The sequence below is a fragment of the Typha angustifolia genome, chromosome 13 (assembly GCF_048772165.1).
Source record: "Typha angustifolia cultivar Huaian chromosome 13, ASM4877216v1, whole genome shotgun sequence".
Classification (NCBI taxonomy): Eukaryota; Viridiplantae; Streptophyta; class Magnoliopsida; order Poales; family Typhaceae; genus Typha; species Typha angustifolia.
In genome coordinates this window covers 2,366,649-2,386,226 of record NC_133251.1, presented here as the reverse complement: position 1 = coordinate 2,386,226, position 19,578 = coordinate 2,366,649, and the positions used below count along the sequence as shown (strand labels likewise).

General features: G+C 39.6%; 4 protein-coding genes, 1 long non-coding RNA gene and 3 other non-coding genes across 8 annotated transcripts; 3 read left to right on the top strand and 5 right to left on the bottom strand.

Moving 5' to 3' along the window:
- The first annotated feature begins 157 nt into the window (after positions 1-157).
- On the top strand, positions 158-1,030 carry LOC140772903 (photosynthetic NDH subunit of lumenal location 2, chloroplastic). Its single transcript, XM_073115154.1, has 2 exons — positions 158-679; positions 775-1,030. The coding sequence occupies exons 1-2, from the start codon at positions 206-208 to the stop codon at positions 871-873; spliced, it is 573 nt and encodes a 190-aa protein (XP_072971255.1). The 5' UTR covers positions 158-205; the 3' UTR covers positions 874-1,030.
- Positions 1,031-3,192: 2,162 nt separating this feature from the next.
- LOC140773115 (uncharacterized) lies at positions 3,193-7,003 on the bottom strand. Its single transcript, XR_012106414.1, has 2 exons — positions 3,770-7,003; positions 3,193-3,672 (listed from the first exon to the last, which is right to left on the bottom strand). It is a non-coding gene; the product is annotated as an uncharacterized lncRNA (long non-coding RNA).
- On the bottom strand, positions 5,571-5,634 carry LOC140775225 (small nucleolar RNA Z267). The gene has a single exon (XR_012106713.1). It is a non-coding gene; the product is annotated as a small nucleolar RNA Z267 (small nucleolar RNA).
- LOC140775236 (small nucleolar RNA snoR122) lies at positions 5,839-5,915 on the bottom strand. Its single transcript, XR_012106723.1, has one exon. It is a non-coding gene; the product is annotated as a small nucleolar RNA snoR122 (small nucleolar RNA).
- LOC140775226 (small nucleolar RNA R44/J54/Z268 family) lies at positions 6,047-6,138 on the bottom strand. Its single transcript, XR_012106714.1, has one exon. It is a non-coding gene; the product is annotated as a small nucleolar RNA R44/J54/Z268 family (small nucleolar RNA).
- A 3-nt stretch (positions 7,004-7,006) lies between the features above and the next one.
- On the top strand, positions 7,007-8,151 carry LOC140773114 (chlorophyll a-b binding protein 4, chloroplastic-like). The gene is made up of 3 exons (XM_073115496.1): positions 7,007-7,286; positions 7,374-7,789; positions 7,878-8,151. The coding sequence occupies exons 1-3, from the start codon at positions 7,045-7,047 to the stop codon at positions 8,015-8,017; spliced, it is 798 nt and encodes a 265-aa protein (XP_072971597.1). The 5' UTR covers positions 7,007-7,044; the 3' UTR covers positions 8,018-8,151.
- A 2,053-nt stretch (positions 8,152-10,204) lies between these two features.
- On the top strand, positions 10,205-13,358 carry LOC140773113 (transcription factor MYB117-like). Its single transcript, XM_073115495.1, has 3 exons — positions 10,205-11,374; positions 11,465-11,920; positions 12,459-13,358. The coding sequence occupies exons 1-3, from the start codon at positions 11,053-11,055 to the stop codon at positions 12,680-12,682; spliced, it is 1,002 nt and encodes a 333-aa protein (XP_072971596.1). The 5' UTR covers positions 10,205-11,052; the 3' UTR covers positions 12,683-13,358.
- A 387-nt stretch (positions 13,359-13,745) lies between these two features.
- Positions 13,746-17,258, bottom strand: LOC140773112 (probable glucomannan 4-beta-mannosyltransferase 11). The gene is made up of 10 exons (XM_073115494.1): positions 17,104-17,258; positions 16,689-17,026; positions 16,507-16,605; positions 15,906-16,158; positions 15,699-15,809; positions 15,366-15,502; positions 15,054-15,167; positions 14,757-14,956; positions 14,444-14,638; positions 13,746-14,342 (listed from the first exon to the last, which is right to left on the bottom strand). Exons 1-10 carry the CDS (start codon positions 17,117-17,119, stop codon positions 14,177-14,179), a joined length of 1,629 nt encoding a protein of 542 aa, XP_072971595.1. The 5' UTR covers positions 17,120-17,258; the 3' UTR covers positions 13,746-14,176.
- Between the last annotated feature and the right edge of the window lie 2,320 nt (positions 17,259-19,578).

Below are 19,578 nucleotides of genomic sequence, written 5' to 3'. Positions count from 1 at the left end.
TTATTATTGAAAAACTTACACTTGAACTAAACAAGACCTTAATCTTTACTCTTTTTATATATTTATTTATTTCCCCCATGAAAAAAAGGAAGAAGATAAATACATTCCACGTGGCAGAACGCTATCCCTCGCCATCCTTTGCCAACCCCTCTTAACTCCCACTCCCACCTCCCCTTCTCTCCATCCGTTCCATCAAACACCTTCAATGGCCACCTTCGCCAAGCACCTCATCCTCTCCCACGCCACAACTATCTCCAACTCTCACTCCGACCACAGCCGATCTCCGTCGCAGGCTCCTCCGGCGCCTCCTGCACCGGCAACGCGGCGGTGGGTGGTGGCGTCGGCCATCGTGGGAGCCACGTCGGCGCTGGAGACGCGGCGGCCGCCGCCGCCGGCGCAGGCGGAGAGCTGGGGGACGCGGTCGTTCATAAAGGAGAAGTACTTCCAACCGGGTCTGTCGCCGGAGGAGGCGGCGGAGCGAATCCGGCAGACGGCGGAGGGGTTGAAGGACATCCGCCACATGCTCGACACAATGTCGTGGAGGTACGTGCTCTTCTATGTCAGGCTCAAGTCGGCTTATCTCGACTCGGATCTCAAGAACGCACTGGCGACGGTGCCGGAGGGGCGGCGAAAGGACTACGTCAGGACGGCGAACGAGGTGGTCGACAACATGTCGGAGGTAAATGACATGCAAACGGATAGATAGCGTATAAATGATGAAAGATCATAGGATCTTACTTATGATACGTTTTTATTCACTTTTACTGCATGCAGTTAGATCGATACGTGAGATCTCCTAAGGTGTACGAGTCGTACCTCTACTACGAGAAGACTCTGAAATCGCTTGATGAGTTGATGGCGCTGCTGGCCTAATTGGTCGACAAAGTTTGATTGGCATGTAGAGGAACAGAGAGCAGGATGGTGTTTGGAGTCAAATTAAATGTAAGGTTTGATTTAATCCCACATGAGATATAAGTAAGATGTTAACAAGTACTATATTGTATGGCAATAGATCTACAACTTTGTAGAATTAGCAACCTAATATATCTTGATGATATTCCAGAGTAACAATGGCAGCGATATAACAAGATTGGCGACCAAAAGAAGAAGAAGAAAAAAACACTGTTAACAAATAAGATTTGATTATTTTCTAACGATTTAAGCTTTTAGAGAAGATGATTATCATTAACCTCAGCCCCTTGAATCTAATAATAATGAATTTGTTCTAAGGAAATATGCATAGGTTTGGGCTGGTAGCAAGTTCCCCTTTACAAGTGAAGATGAATGGAGACAGTTTGCCTGTGATTGTGATACTCTTTTCCTTATTCCTTGCCTTTTTCTTTTTAATATGGAATCAAAGGTAGCAGGTTATTAATATGGAACGCCCCTTCCTGCAAGCCAGAGGGGACATGAACTAACATATTATAGTCGCCCATCTCCTATCCTTTGATCGGATCGTATGTAATCCCTATAAACTATAGGAGGTCCAGCAGCCAACCAACTTCTGCCAAGTACCCGAATGTAAAAAAGAAGTCATACGACCCGTCTTCCTACATACGATCTGCTCGCGTCTCCTTGTTCTCGAACTAGTTGACTTTCGTACATGTCTATAAGTCAACGCCAACACCTCTCCTCTATATTGGGGATCCGAGAAAGAGAGAGAGACACTAGAGAGAGAGAGAGAGAGAGAGAGTAGAGAGAAATGGATCGAAACCTGAGTGGGTTCTTGATAGGATGCGCCGGGGCGGCGGTGACGCTGTTAGCCTACTCGCAGACGATCGTATCGAGCACCGAGTGCATAGCCGCCGGCTTCCTCATCCTCGTGTTTGGCCTCCTCGTTAAAGAAGGTTTCATCTCTCTCTAGAAACGCCAAGCGAATCACGGCTTCTTCTTTTGTTTTATTTGGGTGATTTCTAGGATGATGTATTCATTTGGGCATCAAATATGTTGTATAAGTGAGTGAATCCAATTTGTCGCTCATCAAGTAATTAAGGATTGGTTTATCTTTGCATTCATCTCATGCTAATACTAGAAATTCGCCTTTGATAATGATTGGAAGACTTGATTACTAATCAACCAAATATTATAGATATCCTCTTCTGAGAGGTGAAGAAAAATAGGGCAACTTCAAGTATAAATACAGGGTTCACTAGTAAAAGGGGTTAAAAGCAGAGAGACAACATTAAGCCTAAGATAATTTGTGTAAATATTAATGAATTGCTACGAGAAGATGTGAATAAGTTGGTCATTTTAATCTATGAGAATCAGGACATACCTTCTTCCACCACTCTGATGGTAGTGCAATTATACTGTTGCAAGCTTTGTCATCTTTGGTCTGGCATGAGAAAAGGAGGCAAATATGTAGCCAAGAATAACTTGCCGGCACTCTTTGGCTAGTAATCGATGTGTTGACATTAAGGAGAAATGAATCAAGATCCTTTAATATGGTTTATAACACCGGCAAGTCATCCTTGGCTACAAAATACATCAAACCTCATCCCCACATGCAAGACCTAGAGATGACTATTATATCATCATTTTGCTATCACAACTAGCAGTCTAGCATAGATAGAGATAGAGATAGAGATAGAGATAGAGATAGAGAGAGAGATGGAGAGAGAGAGGGGAGTCTTGAACCAATCCCATGCACTCACAACGGATGGAATTAGGGAAGGAAACAACCATCCTCCTTCACTCAAGGCAAGACATCATTGCTGTTTAGAGAAAGGAAGGTGGATAACTGTTAGAATGAGAAGCCCCTATTGGGCAGTGGGAACTTTCACAAGAGGGGAGGCCAATGGTGGTAAAGTGGTGATGGAATGAAGGGTGTTTGTTAGGTTTAGAAGTACTTATAAAGGAAATCTCTCTCTCTTTTGACCAGTGGTAAAAGAAGGTTGAGTTGGGTTTTAAGGTGGTTCTTAGATTTGACAATGCATGGCTGCAGAAAAAGGCCTATGACACTTAGGGCACAAGGACAAGTCCACCACCATCACCTAAGTTCTAGACTTGTTTAAAGCAACCACACCTGTTGCCCTTGGTACTTCTCATAGATGGTGTAGCATGCCAACGATTCTATTACAATATTTTTTTCCTGGTAAAAATCTAGGAATTCAATTTGTTCAAATCAATAGTGGAAGCATTTTTCATTCTTACATTCACCAGAATCACCAATTAAACTCAGATAACAACCTCTAGAATTAATGTTGCCGAGCTCTCCATTTAACTGTCATAAATAGATGGCATGGAGTCTGTATTAACTTTTTACATAGAGAAGAGGCCTCTAGAAGGCCTATCATTATATCATAGCATCCCCAAAAGACCAAGCATGACAGAGAGAGAGAGAGAGAGAGAGAGAGAGAGAGAAGCATACAGAAGATCCAGCAAATCTATCTTAGGTAGCAGTCAAAGAAGACTGGCACAGCCCATAGCTTCTCACTTTTTCGACTGCAAAGCATCAGGTTGATGATGTATTTTAACACTCCTGCATAGATTGAATTCGGCTTGCTGTCGTATTTTTCCTGGACACAGCCACCTGTTATCCGGCCATCCTTTTTAAGTACAAATGTACAGTGTCAATGGGCCACGGTCTTGGTTACACCTCTCTCGAAAAATAATTCTGAGTGCAAGAGTGATATACTGCCGTATGAAAGCTTTCCACATTATCCTGCTAATCTGCCACATAGTACAAGCCAACGCTATTTGATATCAGTTGTCATATTTAAGCCTTGGACTTAAAATATGCTATATGTTAAGGTGAAGGGAAACTTACATAGATGAAAATTAACGAGCTCAAAATCTATTTCGTACCAATCTCGACCAGAATTGAGCTCAGTCAGAGCTTTGATTAGTAGCTGCAGAAGTGAAACATGTACAATGGATGGCAGAAAAGATTTTAACAGTTAAAGGAAATCATCAACTCACTTATAAAACAAATCCACTGATACTGTTGTATTACTAGATTTTCGTACCTTCTGCCTTAAAAAAAATATTGAGATTATACAAGTTCTGCACAGGAATAAAAGGAAACAGCAGAAAAGATGGTGTCCATGTTTACAATGAAGTGACATAATATCATTGGTAAATAAAAAGCAAAGATGTTTAGATAGATGTTATGTGCCTGCCTTCATATGTTTGCATCTCAACATTCATGCCTCTGGAGCCCAAAAGTTGTCAGGCTTCAACAAAGAACAATATACAGATCTCCGTTCTTAAGCAATCAATCATCAGGCCGGCAACATAACAGGTTTTCCACAATTTTTCAGCAACTCAGTTTACCTCCAAACAAACATCTTACTTCTGTTATGATAGAGGGTGATTCTGGGCTCAAAATCGACATCATTAGCTCTACTGAAATAGATTTCACAAGCGTGATAATGTAACAGTTAGTGTGAACCGCAAGATTACTGATAATGACAATGTGCTTAATTACTCAGGATATGACCAAAACAGAAGGGATTGCCCATAAATCACAAACAAATGACAAGATTTAAGACAATATCAAGATAACAATACTTATCAATGAGGTCAAGAAAATCATGATGCTTCGGCAATCAAAAACAGGCAATGTAGACAAGCATTAAACTAGCATCATTTAGACTATACTTGACAAGGTGATCTTTTCCAAAGTCTTCCCTAGCAACCATTGGCATACCTTGGATATATTTTATCCTATACACCATCAGAATAACAGAGGAACCAAATTTTCAATTTCCCCAATACCTCCAAATTAGAAGATAACAAGTTAACTAGCATTTGAAGGTTTAGGGGAAATTGAAAATTTTGTTCCTCTATGTTATCCGGATGGTGTATAGGATGGTATCCAAGGTAAATTTAGCAATCAAGCTGAGCCGGGCTGGGCCCAGCTCATTCATGCTGGCCTCATTTACAACCCTAGTTGTTCCTCAGGTTTGAGTTCATTTCATGGAGATAATTCAAAATATATTTAAAATCATTGTAGGCACATTATGAGTAAGCTTGTTGTTGTGGTTGTTGGATCATTCAAAATCTGAAATTATATCAGCAAGGAATATCAACTTCAGACTTATGTTGTACAGAGTGAACAACTTGTCCAATTAGAAACTGCAAGATTTTGAATGACCCAACGAATTATCAACCGCAATGCATTCAAGTGAAATAAATACACATTTGCCTATATTTCATCACCGGTTGTAGTCCATGCAATACTGCCATCTACTAGCTTCAATGACTTCTGCTACCATCCTCACAATGCAGCATGGCCATATATTAACATGATTTCCATTCGCTTATAGGGCAAGAGAATTTCCCTACTAAATTTAAGGCAAACTGAACAATAATATATTTCTGGAATCATGAAACACATATAAAAGTTAGTAGATGGCAGTTGCAAATTAACAAATACCTTGAACCGAAAGAAAATTGTGGACAATTTCCAAGCAACAGGGATATTTAATGACAACAGATTGATTTGAAGTACACAACAGTGTCAAACTACGCCCAAAAAAAAGGTCCAAAAATTCAAAGAGTACTAAATGCATCACCTAGAAGATAAAAGGTAACTAAACCAACAAAAAGAGATGATTTTTAATGCTTGCCTCAGATTTGTTTCGTTTCATAGTGAATACTCAAAGTATATTTAATAACATCATTGGCATTAGGTGCTAATTATCAAGTACCGACCAAAATTGTATACCAAAACTCTCTTTGGAAGGAGAAATTTTTAAAAATCCATAGGATCCCACACAATAGAGATCTTGGTAAAAAAAAAATAGAAAACGAGCCAGCAGTGGATATCCTACAAAATAAAAATTCAGTCACAACAACAAAAGTAGCAACGGGAAAGAATAATACAAAGGCGTCTGCCTCAGTGGTAGTGACAATGTTACATAATCGTCATAATGAATCTGATAATACGTGCAGATTATGCATCATTGGCAGACTAAATTATTATTCCACTGAGATGCATGGGAATATAGATCTAAACCGACAAAAAAAAGAGTGTATGATGAAAATTCCATAGCATGATAGCAACGGCAATAGATAAATTGAGTTAAGAGAGGGAGAACTTTGGGCATCAGAGATATTCCCATAGACAAAGTCATCATCCCCTATAAACATAGGAGTGCTGATGTCCCTGTCTAGTTTCTCATCACTTGCATATGATTTCATTTCCTTCCTTCCTCCATCCCACAGCATCAATGCATCACCAATTAAAACAACGAGATAGAGGGGGAAAAACCCTCTTTTTGGCCATAGGACCAAGATCAATTATAAAATATAGGCAATGAATCCGAACACCATAACAAGGCTCAATAATTCACGAGACTTGCGCTTTACGATGTTAAAACTTCTCAGAAAGACCATCGATATAGCCAGAACATCCAAAGAAACCAAAAGGACACAGCAAACATCGATAAAGATCGGATCCTTGATAGGACGGGATCTCTTAAAGGCAATCAAACATATCGGTATTGCCTCAAATTGGCGTCTTTTCGTAGTGATTCATATGCAAAAGGCTGGAGATAAAGAAGGTTAGCCCCGGAGAAGTAGAACAGAAGGGTAAGGGTAAGGGTTAGGGTTAGGGTTAGGGTTTGGGTTTAGGGGCAGAGAAGAGAGGAGCGAAGTGAGAAAAAGCTAGGGCTAGGGTTTAGTGTGATCTTAGAATGAAATATATAGGATTTGAATATGGGCTTTCTACTATCGTTTCACAAGAATACCCATTATGTTTCTATGAGACAGGAGGCCCATTAAGAGTTATTGGGCTAATATAGGTCCAGTCCAGTCCAGTATCACAGTGATCCAGCCTACTTGGTTGGTCGGATAACATTGCAAAATAGTGGGCCATGAAGCACCCTGATAACCAATAGGATGCTTTCGCTTGATACATATAGTGATATTGCCACCCAGATAAGGACGGATAATGACCAAGAGTCCCTATTGGTGGCGGGGAATATCTCATCCCTCCAAATCCCCAGACTTTAAACTGCAGCCGTCCATTTTATCCATCAAATCTACACCTCAGGAATCGCCGCTCCCTAGCTCTTGAATAAGAAAAGGGTTCGTGAAATGCAACTCAGAGCAGAGTTCAGTGACCTCACTCGCCGGCCGGTGGTAAAGATGGCAACCGTCACTGCGCAGTCTTCGATTGCCGGATTCCGGCCATGCACGTCCAGATCCAAATTCCTCGGCTCTCGCGGCAAAGTCGCCGCCAAGACGACGAAAGCTACCACTTTTAAGTCATTTAAGGTGGAAGCCAGGAAGGCTGAGTGGCTCCCCGGTGTGGCTTCGCCAGCCTACCTCGACGGCAGGTTGACATTATTATTAATAAATAGATTTAATACGAACAAAAAATTAAAAGATTAGTTTAAATTATATAACAATCTTAAAATCCTCAGCCTCCCAGGAGACAACGGATTCGATCCCCTAGGTCTCGCCGACGACCCCGAGAGCCTCCGGTGGTTCGTGCAGGCGGAGCTCATGAACGGGCGGTGGGCGATGCTGGGCGTCGCCGGGATGCTTCTCCCCGAGGTCTTCACCAAGCTCGGGATCATCCACGTGCCCGAGTGGTACGACGCCGGCAAGGCCGAGTACTTCGCCCCGTCGTCGACCCTCTTCGTCGTCGAGTTCATCCTTTTCCACTACGTCGAGATCAGGAGGTGGCAGGACATCAAGAACCCGGGGAGTGTCAACCAGGATCCTATCTTTAAGAACTATAGCTTGCCTCCTAATGTGGTCGGTTATCCTGGTGGCATCTTTAACCCCCTCAACTTTGGTCCTTCAACTGAGGCCAAGGAGAAGGAGCTTGCCAATGGTAAGATAAGATAAGCATACTTTTTTGGTTTCCATTTTGTTTTAATAAACACGTAGAAAATTTTAGTGATCAATAATATTATTCGCAGGAAGATTGGCCATGCTAGCATTCCTGGGCTTTGTGATCCAGCATAATGTGACAGGGAAGGGACCACTTGACAACCTCCTGCAACACTTATCTGATCCATGGCACAACACCATCATCCAAACATTTACTAAGAGCTACTAGGCTTTGTTCTTTGAGATGGATGAGCATTATTGGCATGTCATTTGGCTAGTGGTTTATCTCTTTAACGATGTAAAGAGTGAACACTTATCATTTACTACAGTATAAATGTCAATAAATGCTATACAGTTGGTAGATGGACAGTTAAAAAGGACATTTTCTTTTCTAATGAGTTATCTTGTAGCAGAGTAGTCCTTCTCTTCCTTTGAATGCACTGTCGAAGTCTGAATACAACCTTTCGAGACACCTGGCAGTTTTGTTGGCATAGCATTTCGCTCTTCGGATTATTATTCACATGGAACAACCCATCTAGTGGTTATATCAAATCTAAGTTTGTTTGCAATCAACGCAAGGATCCAAGGGATTGCAGTAAAAGTCCATTTGGTAATTCACTGTGTCGGGGTACCTTGTTGGAATAATCCACTGTCTTCCTCCATGCATCCATCTTTAAAGATCTGGGGACAAAGATTTGGTGAGAGGAGAATCCCAGCTAAAGACATTTTTGTTACAGATGAAGACAGAAGAAACCAAGTAGTTTATCTGTGCCTAAACAGTGTTCTTGATGCATGACATCCGTGCGTGTGAAGGTGACATCTCATATAGATGCATACGTGCAGTATCTTTAATTTCTCAAATTTAATCTGATTGTATGCTATCTTCTTGCGCTCTTGGGTGGCAATTCAACCGAGCTTTGTCCTCAGTTTGTTAAGCATCACATCAATGAGGTAGGAGGGAAAAGAGAACGCTTGACTTCCAAAACAAATTCCTTCATTGATGTCCTCAGCTACTGCATAGTAAGGCTTAAAAAGATTTGAAGTTCTTTTAACCAAACTACTACTATAGTTTTTGCCAAATAAGTAGTCATGTAGATTTCTTCTTTAAGCAGATCGCTCTTTCCATCGATGACGTACTATTCATTTTGAAAAAGTAGTCCTATCTTTTCCCCAGGAATAGCAGAATTGATCCTTGAGATTGAACTCTTGGTAGGTTAACATTAAACATTAATTACTTTGGCGAACTCATTCTAGAGGGAGAACCACAGTATAAGAATCTTGATACAGAAAGCAACAGAGCTGTCACCATGTAACAGATATAGTAAGTTTGCAGAGAGGCTTCTGTAAGCACCTTTGCTCTCCAATGGTTTTGATTGAAGTGGATGTGGACAAGTCCATCTTTGTTTGTGAAGCAGATAGCTTCGCACTTGTGGAACATATAGGTTGTTATAGTAAGAAGACACACCATGTGTTCCTCTGCAACTGTATGCTACCATTTCACTGTTGTCCAACTGTGGAGAATGGCATTAGTCTTTGACAAACCTTGATGTTAAATGGCATCACACAGCTAGGACAAAGGTTAGGTAATGGTGGGGGCTTGTAAACAGAGAAGATGCCAGAATAAATTGATTCTTATCTTGCCCAAATGCACAATGTGTTTTCCTAGATTTGATGTCCTCCTGCATACTATTTTGCCTTGCTGCTTTTATTTTTTAAGAGGTTGTCTTTGTCCTCTATCATGGAGGATTGAGGCACCCCATCAGGTGTAGGTTAGGGTGACCACTTTGATGGTTCTCCACTAGCATCCTTTTCATGTAACTCCAAGAGGGTAGACCCAAGGCAATCTCATGAAGCAGACTGCCTCTTTATTTTGTGGGCCAATTTACCTCTCCCAAGTTCTCTAATCTTTCCATATGCTATTAAGCCCATGTCCTGTTATAAGAACAAAGATCCAATCTTCACACCTGTAAGTTTACTTTTGATTGCAAAGAGGTAGAGGAGCCCCTTATACTTATTCAAAAGAAAAGCTTTTGTCACCTGTCTGAAACTAGGTAGCAGACAGAAATGTGGTTAGGGAGGAGAAGAATATATTCTATGAATCTATCACTTTCACTTACTCCTCTTAATCAGTTCCACTTCTTGAGCTCATCTCCTTGCTTGGAATAACTCCACATGGAATTCTAAAGGAATTGTAAATATACTTGTACTCATTACAAATGGACCACTTGAATAATAGAGGGAGGGGGGGGCCAAGCAAATCAATGTGGGTTGTGGAAGTGTGTCAGATCTGCAACTATAAACCTCCTTAGGTTTAACCATATGTGGGATTAATTACTCTTCTAAGGCCAAACGTGCAACTATCCATATTTTAACTACTTGTAGACTAATCATCTGAGCTACTAGTCTTGTTAGCATTGATCAGTGAACCATTGAATGCTGCCTCTTTGGGCAGGTTAGGCCTCTAAAGCAACCTTCCATGTGAACTGTGAAGGCATTCAGTCATAGGGCACTATTGACAATTACATAACAAGTGGAAGAAGGTGGCTCGTTAAGGAGTGTCGTATGCTCATTTGGTAGTATGAATTATGCTAGAGAGCAAGAGGGATGTGTCACCAGGGACAGAGCCACGGGCAGCGATGCAGGCCTGGTACAATCCTCTCATGTAGAAGCTTGTGGAGAGTTGTACAATGGTGTACATTTCTTGGCTCTTTGTGGGGGTTTGAATTGAGATGAGAGGCTTTGAGAGAGGAAATAAGGTGTGAGAGTATGATTTAGTGAAGTCCATTTTGGTAGCTTAATCTGTTTGAGACTTCTTTAAGATTCAACTTCAATGTATACCACCGACAATGTAACCGTAAGACAGAGAAATCTTTCAAAAATAAAATAAATGAAAACTACTATAATAGTCTACTAATCATCTGGGACGCGAACTAATAGCTTTTATTTCTTTGTTGGAGAGAGAGAGAGAGAGAGAGAGAGAGAGAGAGAGAGAGAGATAAGAGTGCAATATTGCAGTTTTCTTTGGCAAGAGAAAAAAAATGGATTTCTTCTCACATCCCACACATGTGGTAGGATAAAGACTACACGTGTGGATGAGAGTTAAAGCAGTGAAAGCTTTGACATCTGGGTCAGAACTCAGAAGACATTAGCGGTGATATGAGATAGGGAGAGTGTGTAGCCGTGTGGGTTTCTGTTAAAGAAACCACTTTGGCCTTTCTAGTTTTGCTCCCTGTCCTCCTCCTTCCTCCTACTTCATCTCTTTTGATGGCAGCTGATCACCGAGGCTTAAAAAGCTACTCTTCTTCTTCCTCCTCGTCTTCCATTTGTGTGCTGGATGAGATGGGCTCTCTCTCCATCAATCCACCTTCTCTTAAGCCAACAAGTCTTGGAGAGAACCAAGACAATGGCATTGGACTAGAAGATAGCTTAGATGGTGACAACTCCAATGGTGGAGTAATGGGTCAGTCAAAGCTTTGCTCCAGAGGCCATTGGAGGCCAGCAGAAGACTCGAAGCTCAAAGAACTAGTATCTCTCTATGGCCCCCAGAACTGGAATCTTATAGCAGAGAAACTTGAGGGAAGATCAGGTGAGTGTTTTGGTTAAATTTTTTTCCTTCCTTTCTTTGCCTTTTCTACTTGCCACTTGGGTGTTACAACATTGGGAGTTTTGGTTCAAGGGAAGAGCTGCAGGCTAAGATGGTTCAACCAACTAGACCCAAGGATCAACAGAAGGGCTTTTAGTGAGGAGGAAGAGGAGAAGCTAATGGCTGCTCATAGGTTGTATGGGAATAAGTGGGCCATGATTGCAAGGCTCTTCCCAGGTAGAACAGACAATGCTGTGAAGAACCATTGGCATGTGATCATGGCTAGGAAATTCAGGGAGCATTCCAATGCTTTTAGGAGGAGGAAGCTGAACCAGGCTGTGCAGAAGAGATTGAAAGAAGCTGCAACAGTCACACCAACTGCAACAAGTTCATGTGGTTTTAGTTGCAACTCATGGCATTCTTTCCCATTTCCTGCTGCATTTGATGGCTCCTTTGGATCAATTAACCATACGGGTTATTGTGGAGGGGATTCAGCATCAGCTTACAGTGGGCCCTCTGCCGGACAAACATCCTTTAATTTAATTTCTGGTATGTTTTTGAACTGTTATTAGTACGGTATTACTACTACTACGACTACTTACTTCTTATATATCACTACTTGTACTGCCCACTAATTTTTGTGTTGATGGTGGCATAAGGGATTTGGGCTTAATTATTCCTTCTTTGTACTTCTTCCCTGATGGAGATCTTTGCTCTATGGTTTCTCACAAAAAGGAAAACAAACATAAAGAAAGATGCTTGCTGCATGGTCACTTCACTGCTGGTCCTGCCGTTGCTCTTTTGAATTATTTTAACTGACATTAGCTCCAGTGTACTCATTTCATTCTTCTTCTCTTGCGAGTAGCTAACTAGGTATTCATGATCTCAGTAAGTGGTTGGTAAACTTATCCCCCCTGAAAACTAGATCTTGACAAGCATGAAAGCAAAACAAGATTGGGGATTTTTTTATAACATGCAAAGCTAACAAAAGAAGTAGCCTTAAATTCCTTTTATTTTTGTACTTTCTTTATGATTTCTTACCATGGATTACATATTATTTACATTGCTTGTTTTGGAACAATTGCAGGCACCAATGCACATGAGTCCTTCATTGGCCCATACAACCACCTACCTTTCATATTGGCAATGCAAGCATCAAGACATAAATACTCCTCAGAATCCAGAGACTCAGTAGCATCAAGGGTGTCAGTCAAAGAGTCAGCTACAGTTGAAGAGAATAGAGAGAGCATCCATCTTGAAGGCACCATCTCACCAACTTACATAGACTTCCTTGGTGTAGGAGCCACATGAAAGGCCAGGGAAGAAGCCCGGGCAAATCTTTTGAACAGAATATTGAATGCAGTAGGCTAGGATTCCTTGAGATGCATGGGGTTAGGAGATCCATCAAGAGTTACTCCTGCATTGCCTTTACACCCGGTCCCTCTTGGTTGCAAACAAACATAGATGAGAAAGAAAGTAGCCATGTAAAGGACTAGAAATTATTCTCCCTTTGTTTCTTTCTCTGTTTGTTTTCTGCACTACCATATTGTCACTCAGTATAGAGATGTGTAGATTATTTCCTATGAATCCATGGGGGGTTTACTCTTATACAACTTACCATATGAGAGAAGTTGCTGTCTTGCAACTAGTTTAGCAGTTTGACAATCTAGTAAATAAGCCAGAGATGGTTACCCAAAGTTTAACTCCTATGTTATGTTTAGGAGCCATAATCCTGATTAAACAATGATCATAGCCAACTGGGGTTAGATGTATAAAAATGAGAATCTAAGATTAAGCTTAAAAGAGTGGGACAATGGAGTACTACTGTACTATCCCTGGAATAGAGGTTGGACTTCCCATAGATAGATTCCCTCCTCTCTTTTTGAGCAGCTAATTGACATGCATTTCTGGCCAAATGTGAAGAACTGTATTGCTGATCAACTGTAAGGGATCATGGCAGGATGGCAAGAAGCCTGCAACTTTTGGTTTGTACCCTTCAAGGGATCAGGATTGGGATCTTATGCGTGCATAATAAACTTAAGACATTCACACATAACCCAATCTAATTCAATATCGTGGCATGAATTGTCTACTTAAGTTTATGAACTAGTAAGTAGCTGTCAGACTAGGTGCCCATGCTTTTTTTTTTTTGGTGGGGTCACAGGTCACTTTATCTTCAAAAAAAGTGGACCCTCCTTTTGTTCTATCAGTACAAACTGGAACTAATTGTTGATAAATGGTACTTCAGTTTGGTATAATTTATGTGCCAAGTTTTTAAGTTTGCAAAAAGAACTTCACTTTTGTTTGAAACCTCACAATGTTCAAACCATATGTTAAAACCAAAGTATAATTATATAACAGAGTGAAGAAAATAAGACAATCTACATACATATATTATTACTTTTCTCACAACTTTCTCATCACAAACTGAAAATAAGACAATACATAGCAAAAATTTCCTCTTGTAAATACGTCCAAGTGTTTACAGCAATAATGAGCTTCTAGTTATCAAGACCCAGGCCTCATGTCCTCTTGTTTGTTGCATTGCCAACTTTGTTTCTCCTCTTGTTCCTCAATTGAGCTATTATCCCTGTTGTCTCTTTAAAGAACTCAACTCCCCTTCTCATATATAGTACTCCTCTAAGCACAAGTTGAATTATTCTCTTCTGTATGAAGTAACTTGATCTTACCTTACTGCTTATAAGACATCAACAATCTTATGGTGTGACAGGTGATCTAAGGCGCAAAAAAAGAATTGTATAAATATGAAAGAATCAAATAGGTAGGCACAAGCCCAAATGTCCTCTACTTGTCACTGGGGATGATGGTTCCAACATAGCCAAATCCCATGATAAAGAAGGCAATAGATTGAGGGAAGAAGTAAATGAAATAGTAATCTTTCAAGCACATGAAGTCATAGCATGAACAGATCATGAGGTATAAACCAATCACAAGCTCCAGCATATGAAATCTGGTAGATAAGAAAAAAGAAAAAGTATAATCAAATTAACACACTATTGCCTACATCTCAAAAGAAAAATAAAAGAGTGAGAAAGAATTTGATTGACTTACTTCTGCCAAAATTTGAACCGAAACTTCTTTTTGACACTAAGAGTTGGTTTTGTCTTTAACATATCTCCCAATTTCTCTGTAACAACCCACTCATTTACTCTCCCTGCTTCGAAAAGACCAATAAATACAGCTTTGCATCGGTGCAGGGACATGACATTCTCAAATAAGACCCAGAAGATTATTAGATGAAATGACCTATGAAGGAGAAATGATAACATCATAAGTTAGAAAGACATGTTCAAAATACAACTGAAACAAGTCATATTTTCTCTGATATGAAAGACTTATAACAAGAACATTTGAAAATTTGAACCTTGGGGTTCCAACTGCATTGAGAAGTGTAATTGTTGTTGGAACATAAACTACCCCCCATTTAGGAATTCCAGTTTCAGGAAAGAAAACTGATAAGGGGATCACCACACAGTAGAAAAGGAAGGTGACAAAATGCGAAACAATTCTTCGTGCGAAAAAGAAGTGGTAGATCACATAGAATTTCTTCCATATTGATACTTTCTGCATTGAAGAGAGAGATAAACCAAGTCTCATACTTATGTGATTCAGAACTTGAATGTTTACATGCAGCATTTCATTAACAAGTTACAATACTGACCTCCGCCTTTGCAATATCCCAGAACATCTTTCGAAATAGATTTGCCGGCCCACATGACCAACGATGTTGTTGATACCGATAAGCATTAAAGGTACTTGGCAATTCACTTTTGACCTAGAAGCCAGAAATTTACTATTACGAATGGAAGTAGTGTATGATCTTTGCAACAATAACAGCAACCACATTATGAAAATCATAGAGAGTACTATCATCCTGAATAACAGAAATTACGTCCATGATAAACTACTATGTTTAGGTATGAACTTATGACCACCTATCTAATAGTTCTAGCAAAGAAACGAAAAGATCCACCTTGATGTCACCAACATATACAAATTTCCATCCTCCAAGACCTGCTCTGACTGCTAAATCCATGTCTTCAACTGTTGTTCTATCTTTCCAACCCCCAGCGTCATATATAGCTTGGATTCTCCATACTCCAGCAGTACCTACATGAGAACCAGAACTACATCCTTTGAAACCGTTTTCTTTTCTCCTTTGGAAAGTTTTAAGTCTCAGACTCTCAGTGAAGCATAGTTACAAACAGGATAAGTACATCCTTTGAATATTGAAACCCATTATTGTGAATTTTGATGCTAAACTAAATCCTAATAAAAATAACTTGCCCTTCGAGAAGAGATTTACCATTGTAGCCAAAGAATGCACAAGATGTAGACCCTGATTCCTGCTCCACCTTGAAGTGGTAATCCATTGACATCTCCTGCATTCTTGTCATCAAGCATTCAGAGGCATTCACTGCACCACCATTCAGAGAGACACATACAGCTTTAACTTAGTCTGGCATTCAAATGACTTATTTCTGTAACGGATAAATTGCAAATGTATACATACCAAATTTCCAGCGAGCTTGAACTAGTGCAATGTCTGAATTATGGACAAGAAAAGGGACGGTTGTCATGAGGAAATCCGGCGCCGGTTGGAAGTCGGCGTCGAACATGGAAATAAATTCGCATTCGCCCACATAACTATACTTCATTCCTTCTTTCAGAGCACCTGCTTTATAACCATTCCGATTACTCCTCGTCTCATATCGTATGTTCTTCCCCTTGTCGAACCATTTCGTGCACTCTGCCTTCACTAATTCCTGGAGACACAAATAAAATTAGATAAATTTGAAAATAATCAAGAATAGGAGGTCGGATTTGGAACTTTTGTCGCTATACTATTTAATATCCTCGGTGAAATTATTTTCAAATTTTCATACCCGACAAAGTAAAAGTATTCTATAAAAATGACTGGATCCGTGATCTAAGGGAACATGCCAACATGCACCGTTTACGGCTTACAGCTGCGTTCATAACTCCGCAGCCAGCCGACTACAGGAGCTTCCTGTAGTCAGGTCTACAGACAATCCGCTGAAGGATTTGACATGCTTTCTCTTACACTAAAACTAGTCGTAATCAAATTAAACGGAAAATTAACAAGATGTCACCTTGATGGCCGGATCAGTTGAATCGTCGAGCACTTGGATAATTATCCGGTCGCCGGGCCATTGTAGGTTGCACGCCGCGCCGATCGAAAGCTGATATACCTGCCATTGCCATTGCCATTGCTCTATTATTCTCAGAACTCGGTACTAAGAGGGAGAGAGAGATTGCCAATCTAATTACATACCTCTTTCTCATTGTACATTGGAATCTGAACTAGTACCATAGGATAAGCTAAAGAGCCAATCTCCTCATCCTCGACAATTGGGTCACACTTGTACACCCTTTGGGGCCTCCTCCGGAAGACCTTGGCGTAGAGGCTTATGATCCCCATGCTTCCTTTCTCAAACAGCACCATGGCTGACATGATCAAGCACAACACGATGCACAGCTTCACGAATGGGACTACAACTAGCAACCTGAACTGCCACCATATCGCGCCCATCTGGTCCGGCAGGCGACCGGCGGCGAAGGCGAAGTCGTAGACTTGCGCAACCCATAGCATGAGACTTTGAGAAGAACGAGCTGCATTGCCAATAAAGACTTGGGTTTAGTACCAGAAAGGAGGAGAGAAAAGAGAGAGCTAAAGGGTGGAGTTGTACATAGTGTATCTTCCATTTTTGTTAGCTTTCTCTTCGAAAGCAAACACTACTAGGACGGAGAGAGAGTCGTTTGTAGCTATGGTTAGAAGAAGTCAAATCAAGATGAGTGAATTCAGAAATGGGGATGTATGAATGACAGTAAGATTGGGCCAGGAGTAATGTAGAGTGGTGTAGTAGTAGGCCACTCAGCTCCCACTCTCCTTTTATACCATTACACCATTAGTAATGACCAATTAACTTTATAAATAACTTGGAGGGCATGCAAATTATATGAGATCTGAGAATAATGTGAGAAAAGCTAGTTTTCTATAACCCTGTCCCTTCACATGGGATTGGTACTCTATGATTGAATCCAGAAACAAACAAGTTGACAGCAATGTAAAATTCTTAGCTTTATATATATATATATATATATATATACACACTCTCTCAATTGTGTTTACTTTTTAAAACTCTTTCTTTATATTGCCAAAGAAGTACATGTGCTCCACGTACTAGTTACCTACTCTAAGATTTAGAAGCCGAAATTTAGTTGAAAAAAAATTAAGAAAGGATCTACCTCATAACCATGCATGCACACAGTGAAGGAATAAAAGACTTAAAGAGTGAAGGAGAGTGTGAAGTATATGAAATCAAATGTAATTAATTGAAAGATGTGAACATAAACCTATGTAGTAAGAGTTCTTTTTGTTGAACATGTGGTCTGATCTGCGACTGCAGGGAAGCATCAAGGCATGTGATCAACCAATTAACTCATTCATCAACAATCATGAGTTAATTGGTTGTAACACGATTTTTTAATGAAAAAAATCAGCTCATTCATCAACAATCTTTTGGCTACTAGAGAGTAACACGATTTGTTTGTACAGCATTTAATTATATCAAACAACCGAACCAAAATTGAGGAGCCCACACCACATTCAATACCATCAAACTAAAGTAAGATAGTATGTATGACCCAAAGGTTTCAAACCATGTGCTTAATTGGTTGTGAAGGTAATCTAATAATAATAATAATATAAAAGGTTGATAAATAAGTAAATGACTTATATTTCTTTGGGTTAATTATATTTGACTCCTATAAACTCTCTAAATTATCTAATTACAGTACTAAGTCCCCTCTGTTAGAAAAGGATAAAAAAAGCTTTAACCTCCTCCCCTTGTTCTTCATGACTCAAATACTTTATCTCTTGTACAATTTTTAAACTTTATGTCCCACTTAACAGAGCCCAGTCTAAATGACTCAAATGGCTCTGTTATATTTGTTAGACAAACTTACCGGAGAGAATAGTAATTTATTATAGTTGATATAAAGAGATATTTTGATAATTTGGACGAAAATTCTAACTATTTCACTTTAGTATAAGGACTGATTTAGTATAAAAAGTTATATAACAGGGTAAATGGGTCTAGACATCATTATAGAAGGGTAAAATATATTTAATCATAGCTAGAGAAAGAAAATAAGATATTGAATAACTAATTAGAAGTAGATTTTAATATAATTAGAGAAGTTGATTTAAAGTTTAATATTTGGAGAAGTTAATATAGAGGCTACTAAAGGAGAAAATAGAAGGAAGATGACATTAATTTTGTCTATTTATTTAGTTAGTTAAACTTTTAACTTTATTTTTAATCATAATTTCTAATGAAATATTAACAGAGGTGGGGGCTTAGTGTTATATTTACATAGTTTAGAGAAGAAGTGATTTAGTAAATCTTCTAGCTATATTAAGTGAGCTCACAAGCTAGTCCCATAATAAACTCGGATCATATTTCCTACTAGAAATAATATAATACCAGGTATGTTATCTACCATTCACGGCAAGAAGAAGACTGGATCTTGAGAAAACTTTATTAGTTAAATAGTGAGATGTATTAAACACAGCGAGCTGTCCTTAATCTTGGATCCCGAGGCAAAGAATTCAAATATTATATTAGCTACATTGCTTACCTGTTGGATCATCCGTAATGTATATAATAATAGCAACAACTTGAGAATAGAATATTGCAAACCTTTCTTCAATTAACATCCAACTAGGAGATTCTTAGCAGCCTCAACTGCAGGAGCCTGTTACATAAGAAGAGAGTTGGCAACTTCATCTTACAGGGAAGCTGCCAATTTACTTGAGCTGCAGAAAATTCCAGCAACTGGACCTTTGGGATATTTACATCCATTCATTTGACTGCTTCTTATCCACCATCTCTGCTCTTGAAGTAATCCATTGGATGCCAAAGTTTGAAACTGCTCATTGGGCAAAGGAGTTTGAGTAAAGTCTCAGGCATGTTTGTTGTTACTGCTCAATACAAAATGAGAACCTGTGTGGACCTGGTACTTAACTTCTTAGTTTCTTATTAAGAAGAGCTCCTCTTAATGTCATATTAAGAAAATAATAAAAAAAAGACCACCTCACGTAGTCATGCGTGCTCATAAGAAATATTCTGATTGAAATATTTCTGAGTATATAACTAGTG